Below are 27,996 nucleotides of genomic sequence, written 5' to 3'. Positions count from 1 at the left end.
TTATGCTGAGCCACACTAGTATTTATTGAATTCTAGATTTCATACTGAAAAGGATTGAAATGTCCAATCTCTTTCGGCACACACTTCAAAACTATGCTCGCAGTTAAATTGCCTTTGCACACAATATTTCATCATGATTGATCAATTCTGAATTATGCATTTCAAAAATAGTCATCTCCAAGTTAGTAAAAATATATTTATAAAATGAAAATAACAGTGATGAATTATCCTTTTTATTGACATGAATATTAAAACTGAGCTGTAATCAGCTGGACCAAACTCTAATAATACCATAGTCAATGCAACTATTTTAACTTTATTGTTCAATCATAATGAATATTCTTTTTGAAAAGCATTTGATACTAGTATCAGTCATGCCCTTCATTACACAGTGACCCCAAAAAGTATAATACTGTGTGCACTTTTATCAGAGCAAGGAAAAAAAAGTGGGCAGTAATTAGCTCAGGATTTTTACACAAAATTAGATTTCACACTACCCCCACAAATACTTCCTTTTCCTATTATATGATCAATAAAATGAAATGGTTTAAAAGTTTGATTGCTGAAAAGCCCTCATAAATCCCAATAATAACAAACCAGAATTTTAAAATGGAATTGCACTTTCATAACCCACCAACATCCCCTCCTACATTCTGTAACCTACCACCACCATCCCCTTCAACATTATGTAAACTTGACATAATAAAACTTGATTGTTGGCACATTGGTGGCTGGGAAAAGTGTGTCTCGGGCATCATAATTTTCAGATGGCTGAAATGAGACAAAAAAGGGTTAAGTAAATTTTAATTTAAACAAATCGTTGACACAATTTTAGGTCCTTGACCATCAGATGAGATGCATCAGATAGCTCACAATCAGATAACCATATGAAACAGTTGACAAACCATTACAGTAATATTGAAGTCAACATATACACCATACTTTTTATCTGTGTTTTTACATACCATTTGTGTGTACTATTTCATGTTCACTCATGTATATGCAAATATTTTTTACTAACGGCATATAGTTTGCATTGATATTACTTTCACACCAGTTTTAGCCCCTTTATTTCAGTCAACTAAATTCTCAACAACTATAAAAGCCAGAGATTTTTGTTTTTGAAAAGCATCCTCCCCAGTCTAACAGGCTCTGCTTTCAGGACAAAAATCATTATTTTTTGTCTCAAAGAAACAGACATCACCACAACATCCTCCACAAGGTGGTTTATTTTTAAAATTAATTCACATGCATAATTCAGACATTTGTATTCACTTTGTAAATGGCAAATACGGTTTATATTAAACTGAGAAGTTTTCCTATAATTGTCTTTTGAAACCAGGCCATACTGAAATTATTGAACAAAGGCATAATGGGTAATCATTATGGGAGGGTGGGGGGGGAACGGAAGAAAATGCCAAGATGTAGTTATATAATCAACTGCAATAGCTTCTATTATCATTACACTAGTTCGAAGAAATCTGCTGTACCTGTCTCTGCTTTCCGAGACTTTTATAGTTATGTCCTTTGTCTGCATCCATTTGTCTTTTTCTTCACTGCTTCTGATCTTTCCAATTCATTCGCTGCATTTATTTAATAATGTTCCTGTACAAAACTAACAGCTGTATACGTATAAACTTGAACAATGATTGAGTATTTTTATTAAAACATTAACTTTACTCACTTCTTATCATTTTTCTTAGTTACTGTTGTTAGCCTTAGTTTAAATTTTGAAGGGTTTTTTAAAAAAAGTGTGGCCTTTTGAAATGAATCCCACCTTACAACAATGATACACTTGAAAAGTAGTTTGTTGCATCAAGATTCTGAAAGACATTATATATCTGCAATATACAATTTATCTTTTCAATTTCTCTTTCAGATTGGACCAGGCTTGGATCACCTTTCTACTAAGATAGATCACAACCCTCTTTTTCAGCATCGCTGAGTAGTAATGTTGGCAAAACCATTCCTAACACGATGCAAAACAGAAAAATAAATGTTGCATTCCACAACGAGACTAAAAACCCTTCTCAATGACTGAAATATTCGTTTTTGAAGCCTCAAACATAGAATGATTTTTGCATCCATAGAAACAATTATCAGTGTCCTTTTGCAAATCTGAAAACCTGCACTCTCCAGAATGACAAAATGCAATTTGAACAAGTGAACACAAAGTTTTGAAGTGCCCAAGGAAGAAATAGGGAAATAATCTGAAAATGGCAGAAAAATACACTTTTAATTGCTTTTCTTGGTTGGAAATAGGCCAAAATTAAAAACATCTGTTTGTCTGGACCAATTAAATAGTAAACTAAAATGTTAGCATTGAAATAAGTGCCAGAGTACTAATACAGAAAAATCCAAAAACTATGGAAGCAAAATAAATCCAAACAATTAAAATAGAAAATAAATGATTAAAGATTCATCAAAAGGAGGAACAGAATGAAATAGAATGAGAGCACCAGGGTCAAAGATTAAAATATGCACGTCGTCCAGAAAAAGGGAGCTATTTCAACATACAGAGAAATGAATAACATCGATGTCGATCAGAAACTTAGCGCTATATATGTGAGAAAGGACAGAAGTGTGATAAATAAGACCAAGAAGTGGAGTTGTCTCAGGTTTTGCAATTGTCCAACAGGTCTGAGGTTCTGGTAGCTTGTAAATACACCATGGTTCCACGGTACAAGAAGCCATTCAAGTAAGGGCTATTAGGACTGTGTTGTCATATGGGACATGTTAGGAAGATCATTCTCCAGCTGGCAGCAGGGGTCTAGGTTTTATTGCCTGCCGGTGACAGGGATTGGGTCATCAGTTCTGAACTGGAGAAGAACTTACACCGTTAAAGGGAAGATCCAGTTGCTCTGGGCCATGGGATATCATCAGCATGAACAGGACTAGGCAAGAGGTCCTGCTTAGGGATTACAAACAGTTAGGGGATAAAGTAGAAAGTTGAGTGTTTTTAAGCCGCAAGTAAAATAATGTAGACTAATTCACATTAGAGAAATGAATGCATACCTCAAAGACTAGCATGGGACAAATGGGTTTCAACTTATGGGGCACTGGATAAAGAGGTAGCTGTCATTTCGGGCCAGACTTCACCAAAATTGTGCTGAGGCCAGTGTTCTGGTAAGTCAAAGAACTGGGCAGTAGTGAGGACTTTGAACTAAATACTGAGGGGAAGGGACCGTGAAACAGGAGATTTGATAGATCAAAGGGAAACAATGAAGTAAGAGAATAGAGTAGTGAATTAGATAATGATAACCAAAGTGTGACAGTAACAGTACAGCCCTCGATGTTGGGCTGGCCTTCTAACCTAATTACCTTCTTTGTACTATCTTCAAAGTGCCTATCCAAGAGTTGCTTAAATGTTCCTAATGTATCTGACTCTACTGCCATTACTGGCAGTGCATTCCATGCACTCACCACTCCGTGTAAAGAACCTACCGCTGAAATCTCCTCTAAACCTTCCTTAAAATTATGCCCCTCATGAGAGGCTAAAAATACAAAATTAATAGTGCACTAGCAGAAAAATCAGAGGTTATGGTAAAGAGTCAGAATGAAAAGCTCTGTATGTGGGTGTGTGTGGATTTGTAAAATGAATAAATTGCTATTAGATAAAAATAAACTACAGAAGTCTTGAGTAGGGGTCCATTCAGTATATCATGCTTGCCCCAGATCTTTAAATGAGCATTACTACCTATTGCCAAGCTCCTGCTTTCTCCTCCCTGATACATTTGCACATTATTTATAACCAAATTGTACAGTGCCCTTTTGAATGCCTTAACTGAACTCACCTCTATCACATTTTCAGGCAGTGCATTCTATATCTTAACTACTTGCTGAGTGAAAAAGTTTTTTCTCATAACACCCTTGCTTCTTTTGAAAATTACTTTAAATCTATGCTCTTTTGTTCTTTCTTCTTTTACAAGCAGGAACAATTTCTTCCCACCTACTCTGTCCACCCCAGTCATGATTTTGAAAGCCTCTGGAAATTGCCTCCTAATGTTCTTCTCTGTAAGAGTAGTCCCAACATCTTCAATCTACCCTCATAACTAAAGTTTCTATATATTATCCAATAGCCATTACTGAGATAACAGTAGCAGGGTGACCAAAACTGGGACCTGAATATTGAAGTACATTTAACATTTCCAAAAGATTACATTCCATTTTAAGAGAAGTGTAGGTCTATAACAAGTGCTTTAAACCTGAATAAAAATGTGGTAAGGAGATAAAAGCAGAACCAGCAAAAGAGAAGTTGGAAACTAAGTGAAAAGGTAGGACAATAAAAATGCAGTGAAAAATGCTTAAGGAGATATGGAAAGGAGTCATGAGAAGAATGCATTCTCCATGGCTGATTGTAGAGTCATAGAGATGTACAGCATGGAAACAGACCCTTTGGTCCAACCCGTCCAGGTATCCCAACCCAATCTAGTCCCACCTGCCAGCATCCGGCCCATATCCCTCCAAACCCTTCCTATTCATATACCCATCCAGATGCCTCTTAAATGTTGCAATTGTACCAGCTTCCACCACTTCCTCTGACAGCTCATTCCATACACGTACCACCCTCTGCATGAAAACATTGCCCCTTAGGTCTCTTTTATATCTTTCCCCTCTCACCCTAAACCTATGCCCTCTAGTTCTAAACTCCCTAGGGAGAAGACTTTGTCTATTTATCCTATCCATGCCCCTCAATTTTGTAAACCTCTAAGGTCACCCCTCAGCCTCCAACGCTCCAGGGAAAACAGTCCCAGCCTGTTCAGCCTCTCCCTGTAGCTCAGATCCTCCAACCCTGGCAACATCCTTGTAAATCCTTTCTGAACCCTTTCAAGTTTCACAACATCTTTCCGATAGGAAGGAGACCAGAACTGCACGCAATATTCCAACAGTGGCCTAACCAATGTCCTTTACAGCCGCAACACTACCTCCTAACTCCTGTTCTCAATACTCTGACCAGTATCAAACTGAAAGAAACACTTTGCAAATTTAGAAAGAAAATGCTCGGTCAGATTTTAAGAACCAAAGAACAAAATAAGAGGGATAAATACAGTATAAGAGACAGGATCTGATAATATCAAAACAAATAGTAAACATTTCTACAAGTACTTCAAACGAGAAAAAAAAAGTTAGTGGTCATCCTCTAAAGAATGAGGCTGGGGAACTGATTACAAAAGACAAGAAAATGTCAAGGTGTTGAATAGGTATTTTGTGTTTGGCCTCAAATGTACAGATAGAAGATTCGCTGGTTCTAAACTTTCAAAATTCCTTCCAAACAGATTGGCCAAAGCCTTACTGAATGGATAAGCAGCTATGAAAGGTTGAATGAGCTATTCATTCTCCCAATTTGTATGGTCCTATGTAGATTCTACAATAGTATAACAGATTAGAAAATTGTTAATGCAACATTTTATTCAAGGCAGGGAGAAAAGGGAGGAAATGGTAGGCCCATTAGCCTAACATCTGTCAGAGGGAAATTGCTAGAATCCATTATCAAGAAGGTTAAAGCAGGATACTGAGAAAATCATGTGATCAGATAGAGTCAACATGGCTTTGCCAAACGGAAACATAGAAGAACATAGTGGACAACAAGAAAATAGTACAGCATTTAAAAAAAACGTTTTACCTTTACTAAAGACAGAATTAACATACCACACAATGGGGAAACAAAGGTTCTACTGAGAAAGATAATTGAAAGAAATTAACATCAGTAAACAAGAATGCTGGTGAAATGAATGGGACTGAAAGATGATAAATCTCCAGTGCCTGATAATCTACATCCTGGATACGAAAGGAGATGACCATGGAAATAATTGATCCATTGGTTGTCATTTTGATAAATTCTGGAGATTCTGGGACAGTCCCAGATTAGAGGCTGGCAAATATAACTACACTTTTTAAAAAAGGAGGGAGGGGACAGAACAGGAATTACAGATTGGTTATTTTCTACCACCGGTATGAGACTATCAACAGAAACAAACAAAGTCAACATGAATTTATGAGCAGGAAATCATGTTTGACAAATCCTCAGATTTTTGAGCACATATATTTTGAGTTATGTGGGGAAACAACGGAATTGGATTTTCAGAAAGCTTTTGAAAAAGTCCACGCAAGAGTTAGGATGCAAGGGTTAAAGGACATGGGATTGGGAATAAAATATTAGTATGGATTGAGAATTGGTTAGCAAACAGAAAAAAAAAGAGTAGGAATAAATAAATCTTTTTGGAAATAGTAGGGTAACACAGGGATCAGCGTTTTGGCCCTAGCTATTCACAACAAATCTCAATGATTTGGATGAGGAAATTAAATACATTTCCAATTTTGCTGATAACACAAACTAGAAAGATTTATGAGTCATGAAGAAACTTCAAGGTGATTTCGACAAGTTAGGGGAGTGGGCAAATACTTGGCAGATGCAGTATCATACAAATAAATGTGAAGCTGTCCAATTTTGTATTGTTTAATTGGTAATAAATTGGATATTAATGCATAAAGGGACCTTGGTGCCCTAGCACACCAGTCATTGAAAACAAACATGTAGGTACAGCTACCAGTTAGGAAAGCAAACGTTTGTTAGCCTTCATTGCAAACCGATTTGAGTACAGGTGCAGGGCTGCTTGTGCAGTTGTGCAGGGCCTTAGAGAGACTACACCTTATCTCCTGTTTTGATCTTCTTATCCAAGGAAGCAAATACTAGTCAGAGAGGGAGTACAGGAAAGAACACCAGACTGATTCCTAGGAATGGCAGGCTTGCCATGAGGAGATTGGGTTGACCAGGTTTGTATCCACTGGCGTTTAGAAGAATGAGGGGATATTGTTGAAACATATCAAACAGAGTTGGGCAGACAGGATGTAAGGACAATGCTTCCCCCATCTGGTGGAAAATTAGAACGGGGGGGGGGGTGGGGGGGTCACACCTCAGAATATGGGTGGGCCATTGAGGAGTGATGAGAAATTGAGTGGATGGTGAACCTGTAGCATTCTCTACATAAGGCAGTGAAGGAAACATTGAAGACAAACATGGGCAAACATAAAGACATTCTTCCTTACCTCAATCCTAAATGGTGTCTCTTATTCTGAAACCTAATTGCAAGCCCCCCGTTAATCTCAAGCCTAAGGAAGCATCCTTCCTTCATCTACTCTGTTGAACTCTAAGAAATGAGGGTTATAGAGATTTATAAAATCATGAAGGGCACGGATAGGTGAATATCCAAGGTCTTTTTCCTAGGGTGGAGTTGTCCAAAACTAGAGGACATAAGATGAGAGGGGAGAAGTTTAAAAAGGACCTGAAGGATAATGTTTTCATGCAGAGGGTGGTGTGTGTATGGCAGCAGCTGCCAGAGCAAGTAGTGGAGGCAGACACAAATACAACATTTAAAAGGCATGTGGATAGGTATAAGAATAGGAACGGTTTAGAGTGATATGAGCCATATGCTGGCAAATGGGATTAGGACAGATTGAGGTTGAGATTGAGATGTCTGGTCAGCATGTATGAGTTGGACTGAAGGATCTGTTTCTGTGCTCTATTACTCTATGATTCTAATTTGACAAATTTTTGTAGAGAAAGGAGACAAGAATTATAGGAAGGGCAGAAACTGAAACCACAAACAGATAAGCAATTATTTTGTCCAAAGGCAGAGCAGGCTCAAAGGGCCAAACAGCCCACTCTTGCTCCCAAGTTTTATGGCCCTAAATCTGACAAGTGGACTCTACGTTTGAAACAAAAGTAGTCATTAATGTCCACCAATAAATACCTGATATCAGTAATTTTTATTGGCAATTGGTAACAACTAATACACAAGACAATAAAGATAAATGCTAATGTAAAATTATTTTAGTAAACAGCTCATGGATGATTATCTCACATAGTTAACTGTAAACAGGTGATCAGTATTAATTCATTAATTATGGTACAGTAGTTGAACCAGTGCATGGGTGCACTGTCCTTCTCTGGTTCAGAAGGTCTGGATTCAAGTTCCACCTGCTACAGAGCTTTGTTTTAGCATGTCCATACAAGTTGATTAAAACATCTCTTTTATAAAGAGGGTGCAGACTGTACAGGGGAGTTGAATGAAAACAGTGTGGCTAAGAAGAAATCCATAAACTCTCCATTAAGGAGAAGCCCTGTGTCATTGATTCAAAGTCAACTAGAAGCTTAGATCCTGTTACCAAACTAACCCAGGTAACTACTCAATTCAAATCATCAATGGCACTCCAGGGATTTGATTATACATTCCCTAAAAAGATCTGGCAGTCACATTTTTAGCACATCAATTTGTTTGAGGGTATGAATGCAAACAGAATAAAGAAAGGTAGACTATGTTTCTAAAAACACTTGCGTTAATTCTGTGAACCTATGCTAAGGTTTCCCAACATCACTCCAGCACACAGTTAAATTTCAAGTCTGACAACAGTTTCAGAGAGAGATAATTGCTGTAAAATTATAAGGGAATCATAAGATACCTAACCAATATTGCAATGGCATGTCAGGAGCTGGAACAATCATTTTCCAACTCTCAGTAATAGCAGTTTAGATATCTAACTTCTTAATCTAATTTGTTCTTGAAAGAAATCCAAAATCACAACCTAATAAAATTTAATCAATTTTGAAAGTAACAACCTTTAACTGATCATACATTAAAAGAGATGCACGATTAGGAAATAATACATAGAATACACATTAACGGGCTGATGCATCAATCACTACAATATACAAAAAAGTGTGAACAACATCATGCAGCAGGTTATAAAGAAATATGCAACTTTTGAGTATGCTGGATGGACTCTGAGTTTATCCCATACCCCTAATTTTTATGTCTAGCATTCTGTCCATTGGTGACTAGTTATTGATGTCAGGATATGGGGAACAATGAAGCAGATGGAAGTAAACATGTTTACTGTTTTCAAATTTGGTACTCAATGTAATGCATCTGAATGCTCTAAAATAACAGCAATACCAGTGGCAGAAACAATTAAAGTGAAGATACAAACAAAAATATTCCTAGATAAGGATAACTGTTCAACTTATACACAAGTTAATTAGAAATGCAGTTAAATTACGTCTACTTGAAAGAATGAAATCAATCACATCAATTAAATAAATTTGAATACTCCAGAATGAACTTCATTGGTTCACTTTTATTTTAACTCTTTTACAAAGCAAAAGAAATTCTCAATCTTGTCTTTGAATTACATCAAAAATATTAAATTCTAAATTTTGGAACAGGATACATTAATTAGATAAGTAGAACTTTAGATTTTAAGACTTCCCAAATAGAGTTAAGTTTATATTTCTGCCAAAAGTTATTTTTCTCCTTTAGGCCTACCAGAATCAGAAACAATGTAATGGTCACTAGACTCAGAGCTGGGCAGAAAAATAAGATATTGTGCAGGAGAGAAAATTACTTAGGGATAGTGGAATCTGGTGGACGCCAGACTCTCAGAACAGGATTACAGACAAGCCCTAAAAGTAAAAATCTGAGACTTAGCATTATGTGCCATGGAGTTAATTTTGCAAATACTTAATGACTAATGTCACAAAAACAAAATCAAGTAACAAAGGATGAAAATAGCTTTCATTTGAAACAAAAATAAAAACCAGAACCACAGCAGAAAATCATTCTCTACATTGAAATTAAACTGTCATTAATTTATCCACAGCACAAATAATTCTAAAATCTCCAGTTATATTATTTGACATGCTGTTTTCTCTTGTTTTTTGTTTCACTTATTTTTCTGTTTTTATTTTGTTCTAGTGCTCAATTTTCTTAAAAGAAAATAGCACTTAAATTCAATTCTGTTAACAATCATACAATCCTTGAAGACAATTTGAGAGGTAGATCATCCAGGAAGTTCCAGTAAGGAAGAAGACAAAGGTCACCTCGCTCAGTACAGACCAAGCCTCCACTTCTCAGCTAAAGAAAATCCAATACATATTATTTCACTGATTCTATTAGATCACAGTAATGATAAATAAAATTTTTGATCACTACGTTACTATCAGTAAACCTGAACCAGAAAGAAATATCTAAACCTTAAATTTTGCATCTTTATGCAGAGACTTGAGTATCTTGATACCAAATATGAGAAAAAAGATCTTACTGTACAATCAAGGCAGGCCCTCATGGATCCACATGAAATGAAATTAAAATTTTATTGAAGTAAATAGTACTTTACTAGGAAGGTCAATCAGATGCCATACTCTGGTTTAAGGTCTTATTGGAGCAGTTGCTATTAAACATTAAGATATATACAATGTTGTTTTGGTTGGAAAGGTAGTGTGTCATTGCTGTGATAAACAAAGCTTTTTAACAAGTTACAGGTTCACAGATTTAAAAACTATTTTTTAAAAGACCTTCCTGATCAGAGTTAAACAAATTTAGAGAAAGATAGAAATATCAGTTTGTTATGAACAGGATGGCCATCTGTCATCCAGCACAGCCAAATTAGCCCCAACTTTGCAGGGTTGAAGGTCACAATGCAGGTTAGAAACCTGCACCATTTATTGGTGATGTATACAGTTCAGGATCTAGCTTTAAGATGTCTGGATTGATCTGACATTTCCTTTCCTTGACATCTCTGGCTTTATTTCTGGGACAAGCAGAATCCATATTAATTAATCCATTAAAATTGATTCCCACAGCTCTGTGCTACACGTTGTCTCATCCTACAACTTGAGAGGACTCTATTCCATTCTCCCAGTTTCTTCCACCTTCTTGCATTTTGTCTCTCAATGCCATCTTTTGTACCAAAGTAACTGATATATGTTCCTTGACCAAGGATCCCTCTCCACGATGGGTGCCAACTATCTCAACCATGACATTTCCTTGCACTTCTGCTTTCAACCTTTCCTCTCCCACCTAGATATATGACAGACTTTTCCACTTCCCCACTCTCCACAATATAAACCACACAATAGATTATCGTCTGCAAGTTCTAACAGCCCTAGCTTGATGCATCACAAAATCCATGGTCCCTACTTCTTTCAGAATTCTAAAGGAATTGTTCACACTGCCATTCTTGGGTTTACTCTGTTGAACATCAAAAGCCATTCCCCTTCCCACTTTATCCCCCCACACATCTACAACAGATGTAACAATTGTCTTATCTCATGACTTCCTACAAATAGCATCACAACCCACCTATCAGCTGAAATAGTTATATTAAATAGAAAGATGCACAAGTGAAATATGTATTCACTATTCAAATGTAGTCACCTCTACATTAGAGACACTAAATGTAGACTGGATGACCAACTTACAGAACTTCTCCACCCAATCCAGTAGCAGAATTTTGAGCTTCTGATCATCTGTCATTTAAATTGTCCTTCCAACTCTGGTCTCTTTTCTCCACCCCACCATCTAATACCCCCAAAGGAACACTAAATTCAAGAAATAGCAACTCACCTTTCAATTAAGCACTTTATAGCCTTCTGGACTCAAAAACAAGTTCAACCATTTTAGATCCTAACATCTCCCCCACTGTTCTGAATGGCAGCCTTGGTTATTAATTTTGCTATTCCTCATTACACCTACTCCAGATCCAACATGTGTATAATTCCCCCATTATCATCTTTTTGCCTAGTACCAATCCATCAACCAGTTTATCATTCAATTTATCTTGCTTTATTCTTTCCCTCATCTTCACTTCGGCACTTGTTTAAAACTTGCTATATCGATAGCATTTTTCAAGCTTTGATATAGGGCTAATCAAATTGAACGGTCCCCCTGAATCTCTCTCCACATTTGCTGAAAGCCTGCTTGTTTCACCAGTTTTTAAAAAATTGATTACTTCTGGATTCAGTTTATAAAAGTGCAAACAAATTATAAACAAATTAGAAATGTGAGTAAGTGGCATCTCAAACAATGCAAAACTGAAATGGCCAGCCACTACATTCACTTCAAAGTTTTCTTAGAAATACAAAACTTAAAACAACCATGAAAATATTCACTGGGCTTTGAAAGAACGTTCAAAACAAATCAAAAAGGTCTTTAGATCAATCATTAGCAATGCACCATGGGACAATCAAGAGCTAGTCTAGTCAGTAGAAACTCAGGCGCAACTACATAATTATAAAATACATGATGAATTGTAGAATACTAATTTTAAATCAGGACACACTTTCATTGACCTCACAGAATGAGAAAAGGATATCCTACTGCTTTTTGAAATAGAAGTAATCCTAATTTTCATTAATTTTAATTTGGACAATTGCTTCATAGCATTAGACAACATTACATGAAGAATGAAGGCCCCCTTGTACAACTGTGCAATCTACTTTGTAACTAATAATGTATAGTTGTTTCTTTGCACTTCAAATCGAAAATAAACCCACTTTCAGCAGTAAGTTGTACTCACCATTTCATCCATTTAGTTACTATAAAAAGGTTTATTTTTTCTGATCAGTGTATTATGCTGACTTTGTAGGCCACCAGTTATCCATAATTGTCAGAAGCAAAATGTTTAAGGGCAGAAAAACATGAGATCAGTGTGCTGAGGAATAGGCATAGATATTCAAAGTAAAAATCCTTGACAGAAATAAAGAGTATTAGTTTGCAGCATGATAGATTTTTCATTCAGAAATGTTATTTAAAGTGAAATAAGTTTTATAAGTCTGTAAACAGTCAAAGAATTGTGCCAGTTATCAAAGGAGAAAAGAGGGCAGCTCACTGTTGGGAAATTCTGACCTCTGAGATAACCCAAACAGGAAACAGAAAAAAGGTAACAAAAATAAATATCATAATTTTGACAGGTTAATAGGTTTAGATGTTGATTTTATACATTTTAAAATTTACTGAGCTGAATTTTTCACAGAACATTAATGATTCCATTTAATAATATTGTATCAAATACCATTTCTCCCAAAGAATAAGTAATTTCTAATTTAACGTTTAGAATAACTAAACCAGAATGATCCATTTTCAATTCAAACTGACAGATGCAGAGGATACCATAACTTAAGACAATTTGTGATCTGACACACTAAATTGATTAGTTCCTGTAAATGAATTCCCAATCCACTATTTACTTGAAAAATGATTTCTTTTTAACATGTGCACTCAAATGTTGTCAAATCAGTTTAGACCGTGTAATGTAGACTAAATGCAATGTTGTCAATTGCATTTGACCACAGAGAGAACACAGCTTGTTAAATTTGATAGTAAATCATTTTTACGTTTTAGCTATATTTTACACTCAGTATGCATTAAATGTTATGATTCTTTTATGGAAGTTGAAGCACCAACTAGAAATTATAGATTAATCAGTTTCATTTGGAAAGACTGCTTTGAATCAGAAAAATTGGATCTGAATTGACCAACTGGCAAATCAAGCTATTTCAACCTCCCAGACCTTGCTAAAATAGCAACAAGTGAAAATGACAGCAAGTCTGGTTGTTGCAGCCTGAGGTACCAAATGCAATCTTTAGCGCTTTTTGATACAGATATTTCTTTTAAATATTTTTGAAAATGTAGTGATAATAAAGCTGAAGTCAAGGGGATAAGTTTCTTCATCCTTCCAAATTACCTCTTAACAACTGTCATGATCACATTACCCAAAATAAAACTTGAGATGAGAAATTACCTGTCAATAATGCAGTAGATTAAATCTGACAGCATATAAACAAATCAAACAAACATAACCAGGTCCTTACATGCAGCTCCACTGAATGCAGCTAGAATAGTAGAAAAAACAACATCAGGAGGCTGTGTGGCATCAACAGCTGTAAGGAGCCCTTTCTTTTGGTAATATGTAATGAGGGGTTTGGTTTGGGTGTGGTAAGCAGAAAGACGAGATTTTAATGTTTCTTCATTGTCATCTGAACGTTTTAGCAAAGGTTCACCGGTTACCTTAGAATAGAAACAAACAATATATTAATTAGTAACCACATTTCACAAAATGAATCTCAGAACACTCAAAGATAATTCTTCTAATACAGTAGTACGCACACACAATTTGGGGTGTGATACGACAATTTGTCCATCACAATCTAGAGGCCAGTAAAAAATACAAACTTGAAAAAATTTGGAGACATGAATCGAAGCATATGTTTGCCTCCTTCATGCAGTCAATTCCAGGTCACTTCCAATTTATACACCCAGGAACTGGATTGTTTAGAGAACACCCATTACAATCTTTTGATTTTATCAGTTAATTTCATACTCTGCAGAAGTTACACCCACAAGGGGAAACTTGCTTCATACAAATTGAAATGAGACTTTGTCAGCACAATATTGCCCAGGGTTGAAAAGAAATAATGTTAGCATTATATTTACAGAAAAAGTTTTTGAGTCCTTACATTCTGAAAGGTTTGCCAGAAACAGCCTTCCACCCAGACTATGAAGCCAGTGTTATAAATGAAAATTCATGGCTAGTAGCTAAAAGTCAATACAGTGGGCTGATTGTTTTAATGCAGGCTTTTAACTTGCCATCACCCAGGTACAAAAATAACAAGGCGCAACACTTAGTCGATCTTCAATACCGAAACTGATGCATCAAAAACTGTATAAATGCAAGATTTATTTAACTGTCAAGAACCTTCCATGAATTGTATGGAAGAATGCTTGGGAGTAAAGGAATTTTATTATCTAAGCTTGCACAGGTAATTTTTGGCGGAGGTTACAAGTTTGAGATATTTAGATTTATTTTTCTTAATACCACAGAAAATAAAAGCAGGAACAGGTAACTGTCCCCAATATCTTTGGAAGAAGTTATATTAGAGGCATACATTGTGGATGTAGTTTTGCAAGTAGAGGATTTTAAACTAATTCTGAATTTTAAGCCTGTTGAGTTTGGAGTGGGAAGTGCCCCTCTACCCACGTTAACACCTCTATGTCTACACAGCTTCTCAAATCAATGGAATAAGCTGTTGAAGGGGTACATCAAAATGAGTACACTCCTACTCAAAGCCCCATTTTAATCTGATGAATATACACTTAAGAAGCCCAAGCATTAGATACCTGAAGGCAATCACAAAGATACTATTAAACTAGTTTTATTGTATCTACAAACAAAGAATTTGTTAATTGCAAGTGAGTCAGAAGCCAACTGAGATAACTACACCCATTAATGCTTGAAGAAAAATTTCCTTTATTTGAACATATTTGTTTTGAAGACCTGCTGAGTCTGTAGACTGTGAGATTGCTGCACTCTCATTTTACACCAGTAAGATGCACATGAAAAGTTTTAATTTTGAGAAACATTTTTGTACATCGGAATACATAATTTGAAATAACTCACGTATAATTTATTTTGCCTAATACTAAGAATAGTGTACAACCAATCATGACCATTTTGATACATACATCATCTTTCATTGGCACCTTAGGTGGGTTGTACAATTCATGATAAGTGCGTCCACTGGCCTGGTGAATCAGTCTGTGAAAAAACAAATGGTTGCACAACAAAATTCTACTCATAAAACTCAACACAGTTAGCATTTGGCATTTTACAATCATTAAAAAACTAGTCTTTTTGCTGGAGAGCAAATACTTCATCTCAAATTACATTTAATAGTTGGGTAACATTAAGTAGGCTTAATGAACAACTGCTTTCTATCCACCCTGTCCATGCCCCGCTATCTTATACACCTTAATCAGGTCCCCTCAGTCTTCTCTGCTTCAAAGAAAGCAACCCAAACTTATCCAGTCTCTCTTCAGAGCTAAACTGTTCAACACTATTAGGTTCTCCAATGGAACAGGAGTGCTAAATTGAATAAGGTACAAAGTAGTAATACTTTTATCAACCAAAGACTCTTATTTCAATTCAAGTTCAATGCAGGCTGCATGTATCCATTAGACAGACATTCTTGATCTGAATTAAGATATAAAGTATGGTAGCTCCTTTAAGAATCTTAAGTTTTTTTGTATTAACACACCCCAAAAATTTAATGGACACATATACTGCTTAATTTTGGTTGCTAATTCTTATACACATTCAAATGATAATTCCTTGCTCTGTATAAACTTTGTAAAAGTTGAACTCTTATTTTTTGACTAAAATTTAGTCTTAGAAACTTATTTTTTACAAAAACAAAATTGTCACATGAAATCCACCCCTCCCCACTAAATGTTATTTCTATACTGTCTGCCATAACATGATAAAGACAGAAAGACAGGCACTATGATCCTGTGGAACAATGTTTGGAACTGACAGTAGTGCAAACTTAATAAGGTGGACCTACTGGTGACAGCCATGGTCAGCAAAGGAAACAGCTGCATCTAATGGATCCTTTAACATTCCCAAATGGGACACTAGAATTGGCTTTGTACAGTAGGCTAAAAAGAGGGTAGAGTTAAAAACAGTGTTTGCTGAATTTGTTAAGTAATTGTGAAAATCCAACTATCATCCAAATTGCAGCTAATCGAGTAAAACAAATCACGCAACAAACCTGTGAATGAACAAGTAAAAAAGTATTACCTGCCACAGATTCTGCTTATCAGCAAGTCATCTTGAATCTTAAGCTCTACCACAGAGTCCAACTTCTCAGATCGCTTTTCCAATTGTTGATCAAACTACGTCAAGAGCAAAGTATATTCAAATAATGCATAAGTTAACATGCCAATGTCATAGTTTAAAAGACAGACAGTACAAAAACACTACTTTAAGTCTGTTAATTAAATTTTTCACCTACTGGCTACTGACTCTCCACCAGATCTCAATCTGAATGAATACAACACAAATGACTTCTATGACGGCAGTCCTGGAATAAGATGTTTACTCCTTTTCCAACTTCTATTAATTTTCCATTTACTGTGAGGAATTGTCTGGCATCCATTCGTCAGTAGATCATTTAGGTGACTTTTTCAAAAAAAAATTCACAGGAAGAGGGTGCCACTGGCTAGGCCAGTATTTATTGCCAATCCCAGAGGATAGTTAAGAGTGAACCACATTGCTGTGGGTGTAGTCACACATATGCCAGACCAGGTAAGGATGGCACTTTCCCTCCCTAAATGGTGTTGGTAATCTAGATGGGTTAATGGATTCATGGTCATGATTAAACTCTTAATTCCAGATTTTTCATTGAATTTAAATTCCACCATTTGCAACGGTAGGATTCAAACCTGGGTCCCCAGAACATTACCAGGGTCTCTGGATTAACAGTCCAATGATAACACTACTAGGACATTGCCGCTACTGCACTCCACCACTCCTCATTCCCCTCCCACACTCCCAGCCACCTCCCAAAACACTTAAGACAATTCAAGTAGATGAACTCAGACAATTCCAGTAAAAATTAGGACAATCATAATCCATAATTGATGCATAATCCATAAACAAAATGCCATAACAGGTAAATATAATTATACTACTGTACAAGCCAATAAATTGGAAACAAATTGATTAATACCTAATTAATGCCTAATGCGCTTCATCACTTTCTGTTGTAATAAGCATGCTTTGTGATTTCAGTACTTTGTTACAAATCAACCCACATAGGGCACACCCACATTGTACAGTCTGAAGCAAAGGTACAAAGTTTGCACAACAACTAAAGTTTATATAGTACCTTTAATGTAGGAAAATGTCCAAAAGCATTTCATAGAGATGCAATCAGAGTATAACAAGCAAAGGATTTCAGGAGGGGTGACCAAAACCATTTCTTCTTCCCAGAAAAGGAAAATTGGTTGGTGAAAAGACAGAAGGTCCAGAATGCAAATTAAAGGATGCGAAGCCTAGATGGTTAAAGGCATGGTAGCCAACAGTGAGCTGAAGAGATGGGATCAATGCACTAGGAACTAGGAACCAGGAGAGCAGTGGAACAGTCAAAACTGGAGGTGACAAGATGGCTTGGGTATCAGTGACAGGTGAGGTGGGGTAGGAGATAGGTGGCATGACAGAAATGGCAATAAATAGTCTTCGTGATGAAAGGAATATGGACTATGAAATTCATTTGAGGTGCTGAATAGAATGACAGCTGCAAATAGTTGGAACCAGTCTGATTTTTCTAAGATGTTTTTCCAAAAAGTATCTATATAATAAATCAATTAATTAATGTTCACTAATGTTAAAATATTAGATTTAACACTAACTCATTTAATATGTTAAGGGGCCATAACTTTATTTTCTTAATTTCTCTTCACTAAATAATCCAAACCCTAGAGTTATGTATGTTACCATTAAACCCCATTCACAATAGTCATCAATTAACAAAACAATCCCTTAAATTATTGTGCTTTGTAAATTGGCAAATGCCTTCTTGGATTTATCATCAATGATTCATTATGCATCAGCATTTTAGATACTCAAACTACCACTCCCACACGGCGGCACGGTGGCACAGTGGCTAGCACTGCTGCCTCGCAGTGCCAGAGACCTGGGTTCAATTCCTGCCTCAGGAGTGTGTGGAGTTTGCACATTCTCCCAGTGTCTGCGTGGGTTTCCTCCGGGTGCTCCAGTTTCCTCCCACAATCCAAAAATGTGCAGGTTAAGCGAACTGGCCATGCTAAATTGCCTGTAGTATTAGGTGAAGGGGTAAACGTAGGGGAATGGGTCTGGGTGGGATACGCTTCGGCAGGTCGGTGTGGACCTGTTGGGCCGAAGGGCATATTTCCACACTGTAAGTAATCTAACCATAAGAAAATGATTTCAACTTCTTTTATATTGCAGGGTTTTTTTGCTCTATGTGACACTCCCTTCATTGAGTACACTTACACATTGATGAATTTTATCTATCAATGTAATAAGTTTGTTCAAATGGTGACTGTTTCTCCCATACAAATTAGCATCCTACAATTTTAAACTCATTGTAAGATAATGCTTGTAAACACTGGGTGTAAAGATATCAAGATTAACTGTGGGTAGCTGTTTGCACTGTCCAGTTAGAACTAGATTTCAATTGCTACATTATATTTCCTAATACGTAGCCTATTGAAAATAAATTTCTTCTCAAAAATGTTTAAGTAAGCTCCAAGTTTTGAGAAAGATACCTGAAAATTCAGATTGTTAACAGTGACCAAGTCAATTAATTTCACTCCAAAAAAAAAAATCACAATATATAAAATAATTGCCTACACTATTATCAGAGAATCATGCATTGTGGAAGAGACCCTTAAGCCCATTGAGTCTGCTTCAATAAAAAGCTACCCTCAACCTACACTGCCACTTCCCAGCATTTGGCCCATAGCCTTGAAATGTTATGATATTTCACATGCTCATCCAAGAATTTTTTTGCCAGCCTCAACTATCTTCTCAGGCACTACATTCCAAATTCCCACCATCCTCTGGGTGGATATTTTGTCCCCCTTCAAGTCCACTTTAAAATCACCTGCCTTTCACTCTAAAATTATGCTTGTTTGTGATCCTTCATGGAAGGGGAACAGCAGCTATCGATCTACCCTGTCCATGACCCACAATTTTATACACCTTAATCAGGTCCCCTCTCAGTCTTCTCTGCTTCAAAGAAAGCAACCCAAGATTGTCCAAGTCTCTCTTCATAGCTAAACTGATAAAACCCAGGCAATCCTGGTAAATCTCCTTCGCACCCCTTCCAGTACAATTACATTCTTCCTATAGTGCTGTGGCTGGACTGCCAACAGTACTCCAGTTGAGACAAAATCTTACACAGCTCCAAGATAACCTTCCTGCTCTTATAATCTACGCCCAACTGATAAAGGCAAGTGTCCCATGTTTCCTCAACTAGAACTGCTGCCTTTAAGGATCTGCGGACAAGCAACAAAGACTCCTCTGAGCATTCTACTATCCTATTATTCATTGAGAGATTTCCTGTCACGTCTTCCAAAGTTGTCAGGGTTAAATTCAATATGCCACTGATCTGCCCAATCTCTCTACATCCTTCTGTAACCTAATATTTTCCTCCTCACAGTCAAACACCCAGCCAAACTTTACGTCATCCGCAAACGTACTTATCTCGCCCCTGCAGGGGATACAGCAATGATCCCTGTGGTACTGTTGTGAAGATAGGAGTGTACCTTTAAGAGAGTTAAAAGCAGCAAAACTACCAGACACAGAACCAAGCGCTCTCAATAAGACAACAATGTAACACTGAATCGAACAACTCGATTAGTTCATTGCTGGAGACAAAAACAAATTTGAATTCAGCCAGTTTAAATTATACCCCGAAAAAATACCAATTTCCAATAAAGTTTAAACTGAGTACATTGACAATCTTAAAAGCCAATGACACAATCCGATGCTCTGGGGTATAAGACTGGGGAAAAAACAGTTGAGAGGAGAACTGCCAAGTCCTAGCATGTAACAGACTGCTTGAAAAAAATCTCTTAAAAGTACCTTTTCAATCAGTAACCTGTGACACAGAAATTCCTACCAAGGAGAAAAGATGATACAGGAAGATCCAAAGACAAGAACCTACAGCTGCCTGGTTTTGAGATAAGTGTTGTTTTGTCAATCTTAATTGGGAGTTTTATTAGATTAGAATTATAGAAGGGAAGGTAAACGATAGGTTTGAGAAAGAAATTGTAAATAGTGGTTAGTTAATCATTCTCTGATATACTTTAAGAAATAAAGTTGTTAATTTTTACTTTACATAGTTCTTGGCCACTCGACTTTTCACAGATTACTGCAAGGGATATCTCTTTTCTGTGTTGCTGGTTTTAAATTAAGCAGGAGAGTTTACCCCGTGTCGTAACAGTACACCACTGGACAAGAGCCTCCAGTCATACAAAGAGGCTTCTACCACCACCCTCTGTCTTCTACCACTAATTTTGGATCCAACATGCCAAATTACCGTGGACCCCTTCTTATCACTCTTCCATGTGGGACCTCATCAAAAGCTCTGTTAAAACCCATTTAAATTACATCAACTGTATACCTTCATCTACACAACTAGTCATCTCGAAAAATTCAATAAAATATGTGACACACTACCTCTCTCTCAGAAAGGATTGCTGGCTATACCTGATCAACCCTGCCTTTCCAAGTGGAGATTAATTCTCCAATAAGTTCCCTTCTACTGATCTATGACTCACTCATCTGTAGTTCCCTGGTTTATCTCTACCACCCTTCTTGAAAAGTGAAACTATATTAGCTGCTCTCTGGTTCTGTGTTATCTCCTCTGTGGCCATATGGGAATTAAAAATTCAGCTCAGAAACCCTGCAATTTCTTCCCTTGTCTCCCAAAGCAGCTGGGATACAACTCGTCCGGACCTGGGAATTTGTCATCTTTAAAGCCCAGCAAAACTCCAATACCTCCTTACGCCCTATGACAAAGTGCTCAAAAATCTTAGCTCCTCTTCCTAAATTTTGCTTCCCTATCCTCCTCCTGCAGAGTGAAGACTGATGTGAACTACTCATTTAACACCCTACCAATGTCCTCTGGCTCCAGATTGCCCATCTTGGTCACTAATGGGCCCTACTCTTTCCTGGATTATCCTCTTTCACTTGAAATAAATTTATTTTTAAACTCTTAATTATATTTTTTGTAAGAATTTTAGTTGTATTTCCTACATTCTTTGGAACTAAAGCAACATTAACTCAAAATAAGAAGACAGCAATAAACTAAATCCCTGCACATTTCTCATAAAACCATCAAGTCGAATCAAATTTAACTGGATATTTTTATTGCAGTGCTTTTTGATGATGCTACAAGGCCATGTTCCACTCTGTCATACAATTTTAATAAAGCTTAACCTACCATCTGTGCCTGATTCACAGTGCGAGGGAATCCGTCCAACAGAAATCCATTTTTGCAGGCTGCACTGTCCAAGTTTTTATCAATCAGTTCAACCACCATCTCATCACTGACCTAGACAAATAACCAAGAACTAATTACAGACATGAAAATTTATAAAATAAGCTCTAGTGCCTTCTAACATTCTATAAGCTAAAATGGAGAGCTGTTAAAGAAAGTATCTTAACTTTGGGATTAAAAGAAAGCATGATTGCCACAATTTCCCAACCACAAACGTTTAATCAAAAAAGATATTTAAAAAGTGCACACACTGACTTCCCTAACTAGAGAGGTAGATAATGTATATAGAAGGGAGACATAAAATGGTATTTTGAACTTTTCAAAAAAAATCTTCGAGTAATTGTTGAAAAATGTTGTTAAAAAATGCGTTGTCAAAAATTGTTGTTGAAAAATATGTACAGTAATAAAATGGAGTTAATTTCAATTGAACTGCAGTATTATAGTACACTTGCCTAGTGTCACAAAAGCTGCACTCTTTAAGGTCCTAACATACCTAACAGCGATAAATAGATAACAAGTACGTCAGGACAACAAGGTACTTATACTGGGAAGGTTTCTCTCGTATAGAAACCCATGAGGTTGACAAAGCACAAGCTTACATTTGTTTCCATTGCTCATTTTGTTCATCTGGAATAGGTTGCTACTCCGAAGTTATAGCTTGAGAGGCACCACTTTGCATCAATGTGGCTGTCCTGGAATCTCTCCCGCTCTTACGATATACCATAGGTACAATGGAAGGATTTGTAGGTTGATGATCAATCTGTTTAGTCATTTTCTGATTGATCTTCTGCAACTATCATGTCCTGAAGTTGGACTGGAACCCAAAGCTGCTGTATCAGAAATAGGGTGTAACCTACTGCATTGCAAAACCTCCCCAACAAGTTACAGTGCAGCTTAATAATAAAAATAAGTACGATTGGATGAATCTAAAATTGCCAATACTTATTGAGAGTCAGGAGAATTGTTCAAATTGAGAACTGGAATGGGTAGATATAGAACTGACAGTATGACTATCACGGCTAAGACAAAAATAAAATATTTTGGGATAAACTATTTGTAAGTTGGCTCTATTAGGAGGGAGAGTACTGCAATGGTATTAAAACTTGCACATATCGATACTTATTTTGTTACAATACTGAAAGGTGTCCTGTTTCCATAAACTAAAAAAATTGCCAAATCTTCAAGAAGGAAAAAATAGCAAAAACTATCAAGGACATTTGCAACTCAAAATGTATGTAACATGTGTGCAGAAATGACTTGCACAATGTACACAGTAGATCTCACACACACACACACACACACTCATATACAATATACACACACGCACAAATCTTGAAAATGTAAACTATCATGCAGAAAAAGAAAGGTTCAATAAAATTTAAATTGGCTTCTCTAAGCACATTTTCACAATGTAGAAGAATGATTTGGTATCTGCCCCTCTTTTGTGACTTGATCTACATCTGGGCAGCAGCGGAGGAGCATAGAATGTTTACTGGTATATATTCAAGAACCTCCACAACCAGTGGGCTCAGGGGAACTTGAATAGCTAGTGGTTAAAAAGTATAATATTATCTAATAACATTGCTATGTCTTTTAACAATACAGAATTTGTTAGCTTTGTTCCTTTACTTAAAAAACGATACTTCTGTTAGATGATTTGTTTTAAATACAACCTAGTATCTCCTCATGGATTAACAGAATGAAATACTGTGAACTAATCTTGAGTGCCAGGCACCCTTTGGTAACTCATTCCAGTGACTATTTTGATTTTTATAATATCTATTTTCTAATCACCATGTTCAGAGAGGTGTAATGACAAAGCTCTGTAACAGGAGGGACTTGAACCCAGGCCCACCTAGCTCATAGGTAGGGATACAACTACCACAACAGCCCAACGGTGATCATTTTCTATGCATAACAAAACTGACAACCAGTTTTGGAGGACATCACATGAGCTCAACTGAGTCCTCATAAAATTAACATAAGGTGTAGCAACTCTGGGGAGTTTTTTTATCTTTGCCTTAGCCCAGAGATATTTTTGCCATTGCATCTCCACTGTCCATCTCTTCCTTGGCTAAATCACCTAATTCAATCAAGGAAATATTAAGGACCAACCTTTATGATCTTTATTAATAAGGTTTTACACTAAGCTGTTTCGTCACCACTTTGATACCAGGAAATAAAAGTTTAAATTGCACTTAGAAGTCAAACATAATTTTAGAACACAAACTAAAAGTATTAGCATTTTAGTATAGTTAACAAAGTTAATCAATTTATTATACACCACTTACAAGTTGGCCCTCATCCATTGTCTTCTTCAACTTCAGACCTAATTCTGATCCTGATGCCACCATTGCTCGTAGCATGTCACCTGTTGCTAAGTGACAGACATTGTAGTGGTCTGCAAGCCTTTGAGCCTAAAGGAGGAAGAGAGAGCAATTAAGGTATCTCTATATATAATTAGGAAACACCAGAAAATTACTTCAGAGTAATTTAGGAGATTGAATGCATTACATTATGCCTCTGAGCTACGTTCCCTCTAAATCTTTTCTCTTCTGACGGGCCTCCGAAGTTCGTGCATGGGCCTCTGAAGTTCTGGTAGCAACTTCTGAAATTCTGGCACTAATTAACATGCAGAGACCCTGAAAACAGTTGTGCAACTAAGAAACCTTGCTATCTATGTAAACTGTAGTCCATCAATAACTTGAATTTATATAGTGCCATTTACTTAATAAAAAATATCTCTTGACATTTCACAGTTGTAATACCAAATCAATATTTTACACCAAGCCACACAGAGACAAGTAACTAACATCTTTGTCAAAGAGTTAGGCTTTAAGAATTGTTTTAAAGGAAAGAGATGGAGAAGCAGGAAATATTTGATTGGGAACTTCACAGTTTTCAGACAAGGCAGGCAAAGGTGATGATGCAAAAGAAATTCAGGAAGCACGCTAGGCTGCAAGAAATTATCTGTTAAGACCATGGAGAGATCTGAACAAAAGGATAAAGTATGTGACAACTGAAGCTTTCCTGGAACACATGTTGCTGTGAGTCCATGGTCAGAAGCAGGTTTAATGCAACTTCAGATAAGGACAGCAGCGTAGTAGGCATGCTCAAGACTGGAGGACAGCCAGGAGAACATTGAAATAGTTGAAGCTGCGAAAGGCTGATGGTTGCAACAGCAAGTGGGAGGAGGCTGTAGTGAAAATGGGTAATATTATGAAAATGGAAGCAAAATGTCACTTGTGACTTTAACAAGAGTCATTGCAGCACAGTGGCACTGCAGAAACCCAATTGGTGAGGTTCACATATAAAGTTGTGTGAATGATGGAGAATTCTACGTGACAGCAGTTGTCTGGTTGAATGTCAAAGTGTTAAAATACTGTTTAGTGCCAAGAGCAGCAGAGCAGAAGAGACATTCAGAAGCCTCGAGATAGAAAGCATCAATATCTCTCTCTCTCTCTCTCTACCCATCCCCCTCCATAAGTGACCAACAAATCGAAAACTGACAAGTGTGTCATCATTGCAAATATCAAAACGACTAAAAGAAAAATAACTGACGCACTTTGTGATCTGGACTTTTGATCTTTTGAATTTTGTTTACCTTGCCCATATTCTTTTCCTACCCATAGTGTGTGTTAAACTGTCTACCTTCTGTTTCCTAATTGTAATTGTGTTTTTGAAAGAGTACAGTTCAAGTTTGCATAAATTAAAAATGTTTTTTCACTGTTCTTGCTAAGTAAACAATAAATGAATTTTTTTGTGTTATTGAAGAAATGTGGTTAATTGCTACTCAGGACAAAAGCAGTCAGACAAATTGATAATTTTGGTCGCTTCATTGGGATTTTATACGTTTCTGCAGTTTGTGACGGCTTGAACAGTGGGAAATGATTATCAGGGCCCTTATCCCATTTTAGCTGTGACAGGTGATTTTTTTTTTCAAAATAACTGACACATCTACAAGTGAAAACGCATTAGCGTAAGCACAACTTGCACAGATTGGAAACACATTAGCTGTAGCTTAACCAATGCATATGTACAAAGTTGGGTTATTTTAATAAGGCATTTACAATCTTATTCACAGCACCTTGGATCTCAGAATTAAACTTGACAATTTACAGTATTAATTACAGTAAGATTTCTGTGTTCCCCCACCACAGTATGATAGCTCCTGAAGTTACAGCTTTTTAGATTACAAATTCATTTGCAAGGAATTCTTTGTCTCAGTTGTCTCACCATTGCCTTCCATTCTATCTTTGGGGTTAAAGTTTTTTCTGATTGGATATCCTCAAGTGAATTTCTCATGAAATTTGGGGACTTTCAGGGCAGCCATACGCTCCAAACCATATCCAGCCTCAATCTTGTAAAGAGGAAGCTGCATGTATTCGCCAATGAAAACTGTAGGCCTAGCCCTCTGAAAGTAGCTTGGGAGGTAGGGTGGATGGTAAAATGACATAGGAAGGAAACAGGTGGCATACCAATATATTTTCACCATCCTCACATCTTGCCAGCAGCTGGACAGTGGCATATGGATTGCCCAACTGGTGCCCAAGTGAGGCCCTTATTCGTCTAAGAATAATAGAAATAGAAACTTCTCAAACATGCACCCACCATTCAACAAGACCATGGCTCCAGGCCTCAACTTCTCTTTCACGCTAGCTCAGCATAGCTAGGAGAGTGAAGACTGCAGATGCTGTTGAGTCAGAGTCAATAAAATATGGCACTGGAGAAAAGCACAGCAGGTCAGGCAGCATCCGAGGAGCAGGGGAGTCAATATTTCGGGCAGCAGCGCCACATTTTATCGAGGTTAGCATAGCTGTCAATTGCCTGATATTTCAAAATCTACCTCCTCTTCAATGATCCAACTCCACAACATCTCAGGCTAATGTCTAGTGTTGGCATTGAGAATTCTAAACATTCACCACCCTTTGGGAGAAGAAGTCCTTCATAGTTCCGTTTAAAAATGAGTGTTCACTTATTCTGTAACTATGTGCCCAAGTTCGAGATGCCTCCACATGTTCAAAAAAGGAAGATTTAGCCAGGTTAGATTTAGCTAGGTGTGGTTAATGAAAAAACAATTCATTTTTCAGTAGTCAAAATCCTTGGGCCTTTCCTCATCAAGTATAAAAACATAAATTGTCCTTTCTGACTAGCATAAATTCAGATTGATACAGACATAATTTTTAAAGTACCATAATGCAATTAAGTTGGTCAGATCCCACTTTAGCTTAAAAGATTCTACTTTTTAAACTTTAACTTTACAAATCTGAAATTTGCCTACACAAGTTTCAATCCAAGATTCAGGAATCCTATAATTTAAGAACTTTATTGAATGCTTGAACACTACAAAAAAATTTTTCATGAAGGCCATTTTAGCAAATGGAATCCCAATTTACAGTGAAAATTGGGAAATAATATAGTAATTTAGAAATCTGAAGTAGAAAAATATGCTTTTATTATTGTAAAAATATTAAAATGGGCCATCTAATCAATTAAAAGGGTCCTTCTTATCCAAATTTAAAATTTAGGATACAGATGAATGGATGTTCCATGATGGAGCTAGAAGAACTGCATTCTCCCTCCTCTACCAACATGCAAGTTACATACCATTCTGGCAATGAAACTGGGATATGATCAACTTAATTAACTTAAAAGTACTTTATGAAAAACATGTTTTTGTATAATCTGCATTTATGTTAAAGCAGACAGTTTATATTTGCATAAATATGGCGAAAGGCCTAAGGATAATAACTGCTGGAAACTGTAAAACGCCTCATGCTGTAGATTGCGATGGGATGTACAAATGTCTCTTATATTGAAAGTGCCATAGGCTATATAGAAAGAACTATATACTTTCAATATGCTGAATTTTGAACCATTATGCAACATACCTGTACAAATCTTTACAATTAATCTAATTTTTTTGGAAAAATGATCTCAATCATTCCGGTATTCAGCCTAATGACCTATTTTTCACTCTGCAGCCATTCCTACCTCCACATCTCCCTAACCCTTTCTCTTCATCAGGCTCTGCGTTTTTTGTTTCCCCAATGCCTTGAGACACTTGACCCCCTCGTCCCTCAGTCGACACAATTCCCCTCACCTGTGTGCCTTTCCCTGCCCCGGGTGGCCCCAGCAGAATGGCCTTGATCCCTTTCTGGATATGACTCGCTCTCGGTTCCTTGCCAGCTCCGGGACTCATGTTTTGCTGGATGTCGGTTCGTTTTGAAACGCCGGAACCAACGCCGCTCCGCACGCGCCACTTCTGCTGCTTCCTCTCGTGCTACCTCCCGACTCCTCGCGCCGACTCAGTGCGGAGCGGAATGGGAGCG

The 27,996-nt window shown here is 36.9% G+C and overlaps 1 protein-coding gene across 2 annotated transcripts; it reads right to left on the bottom strand.

Moving 5' to 3' along the window:
• On the bottom strand, positions 1 to 27,996 carry ak2 (adenylate kinase 2). 2 transcript variants are annotated; one of them, XM_072548164.1, is made up of 7 exons: positions 27,768 to 27,996; positions 23,956 to 24,081; positions 21,608 to 21,718; positions 16,414 to 16,508; positions 15,300 to 15,372; positions 13,649 to 13,844; positions 1 to 771 (listed from the first exon to the last, which is right to left on the bottom strand). In XM_072548164.1, exons 1-7 carry the CDS (start codon positions 27,864 to 27,866, stop codon positions 764 to 766), a joined length of 708 nt encoding a protein of 235 aa, XP_072404265.1. In that variant the 5' UTR covers positions 27,867 to 27,996; the 3' UTR covers positions 1 to 763. The 2 variants fall into 2 exon arrangements, with proteins under 2 accessions (XP_072404265.1, XP_072404264.1); XM_072548163.1 differs by lacking the exon at positions 1 to 771 and adding an exon at positions 7,753 to 9,911.

The sequence above is a fragment of the Chiloscyllium punctatum genome, chromosome 27 (assembly GCF_047496795.1).
Source record: "Chiloscyllium punctatum isolate Juve2018m chromosome 27, sChiPun1.3, whole genome shotgun sequence".
NCBI lineage: Eukaryota > Metazoa > Chordata > Chondrichthyes > Orectolobiformes > Hemiscylliidae > Chiloscyllium > Chiloscyllium punctatum.
This window is presented reverse-complemented; position numbering and strand designations above follow the sequence as displayed.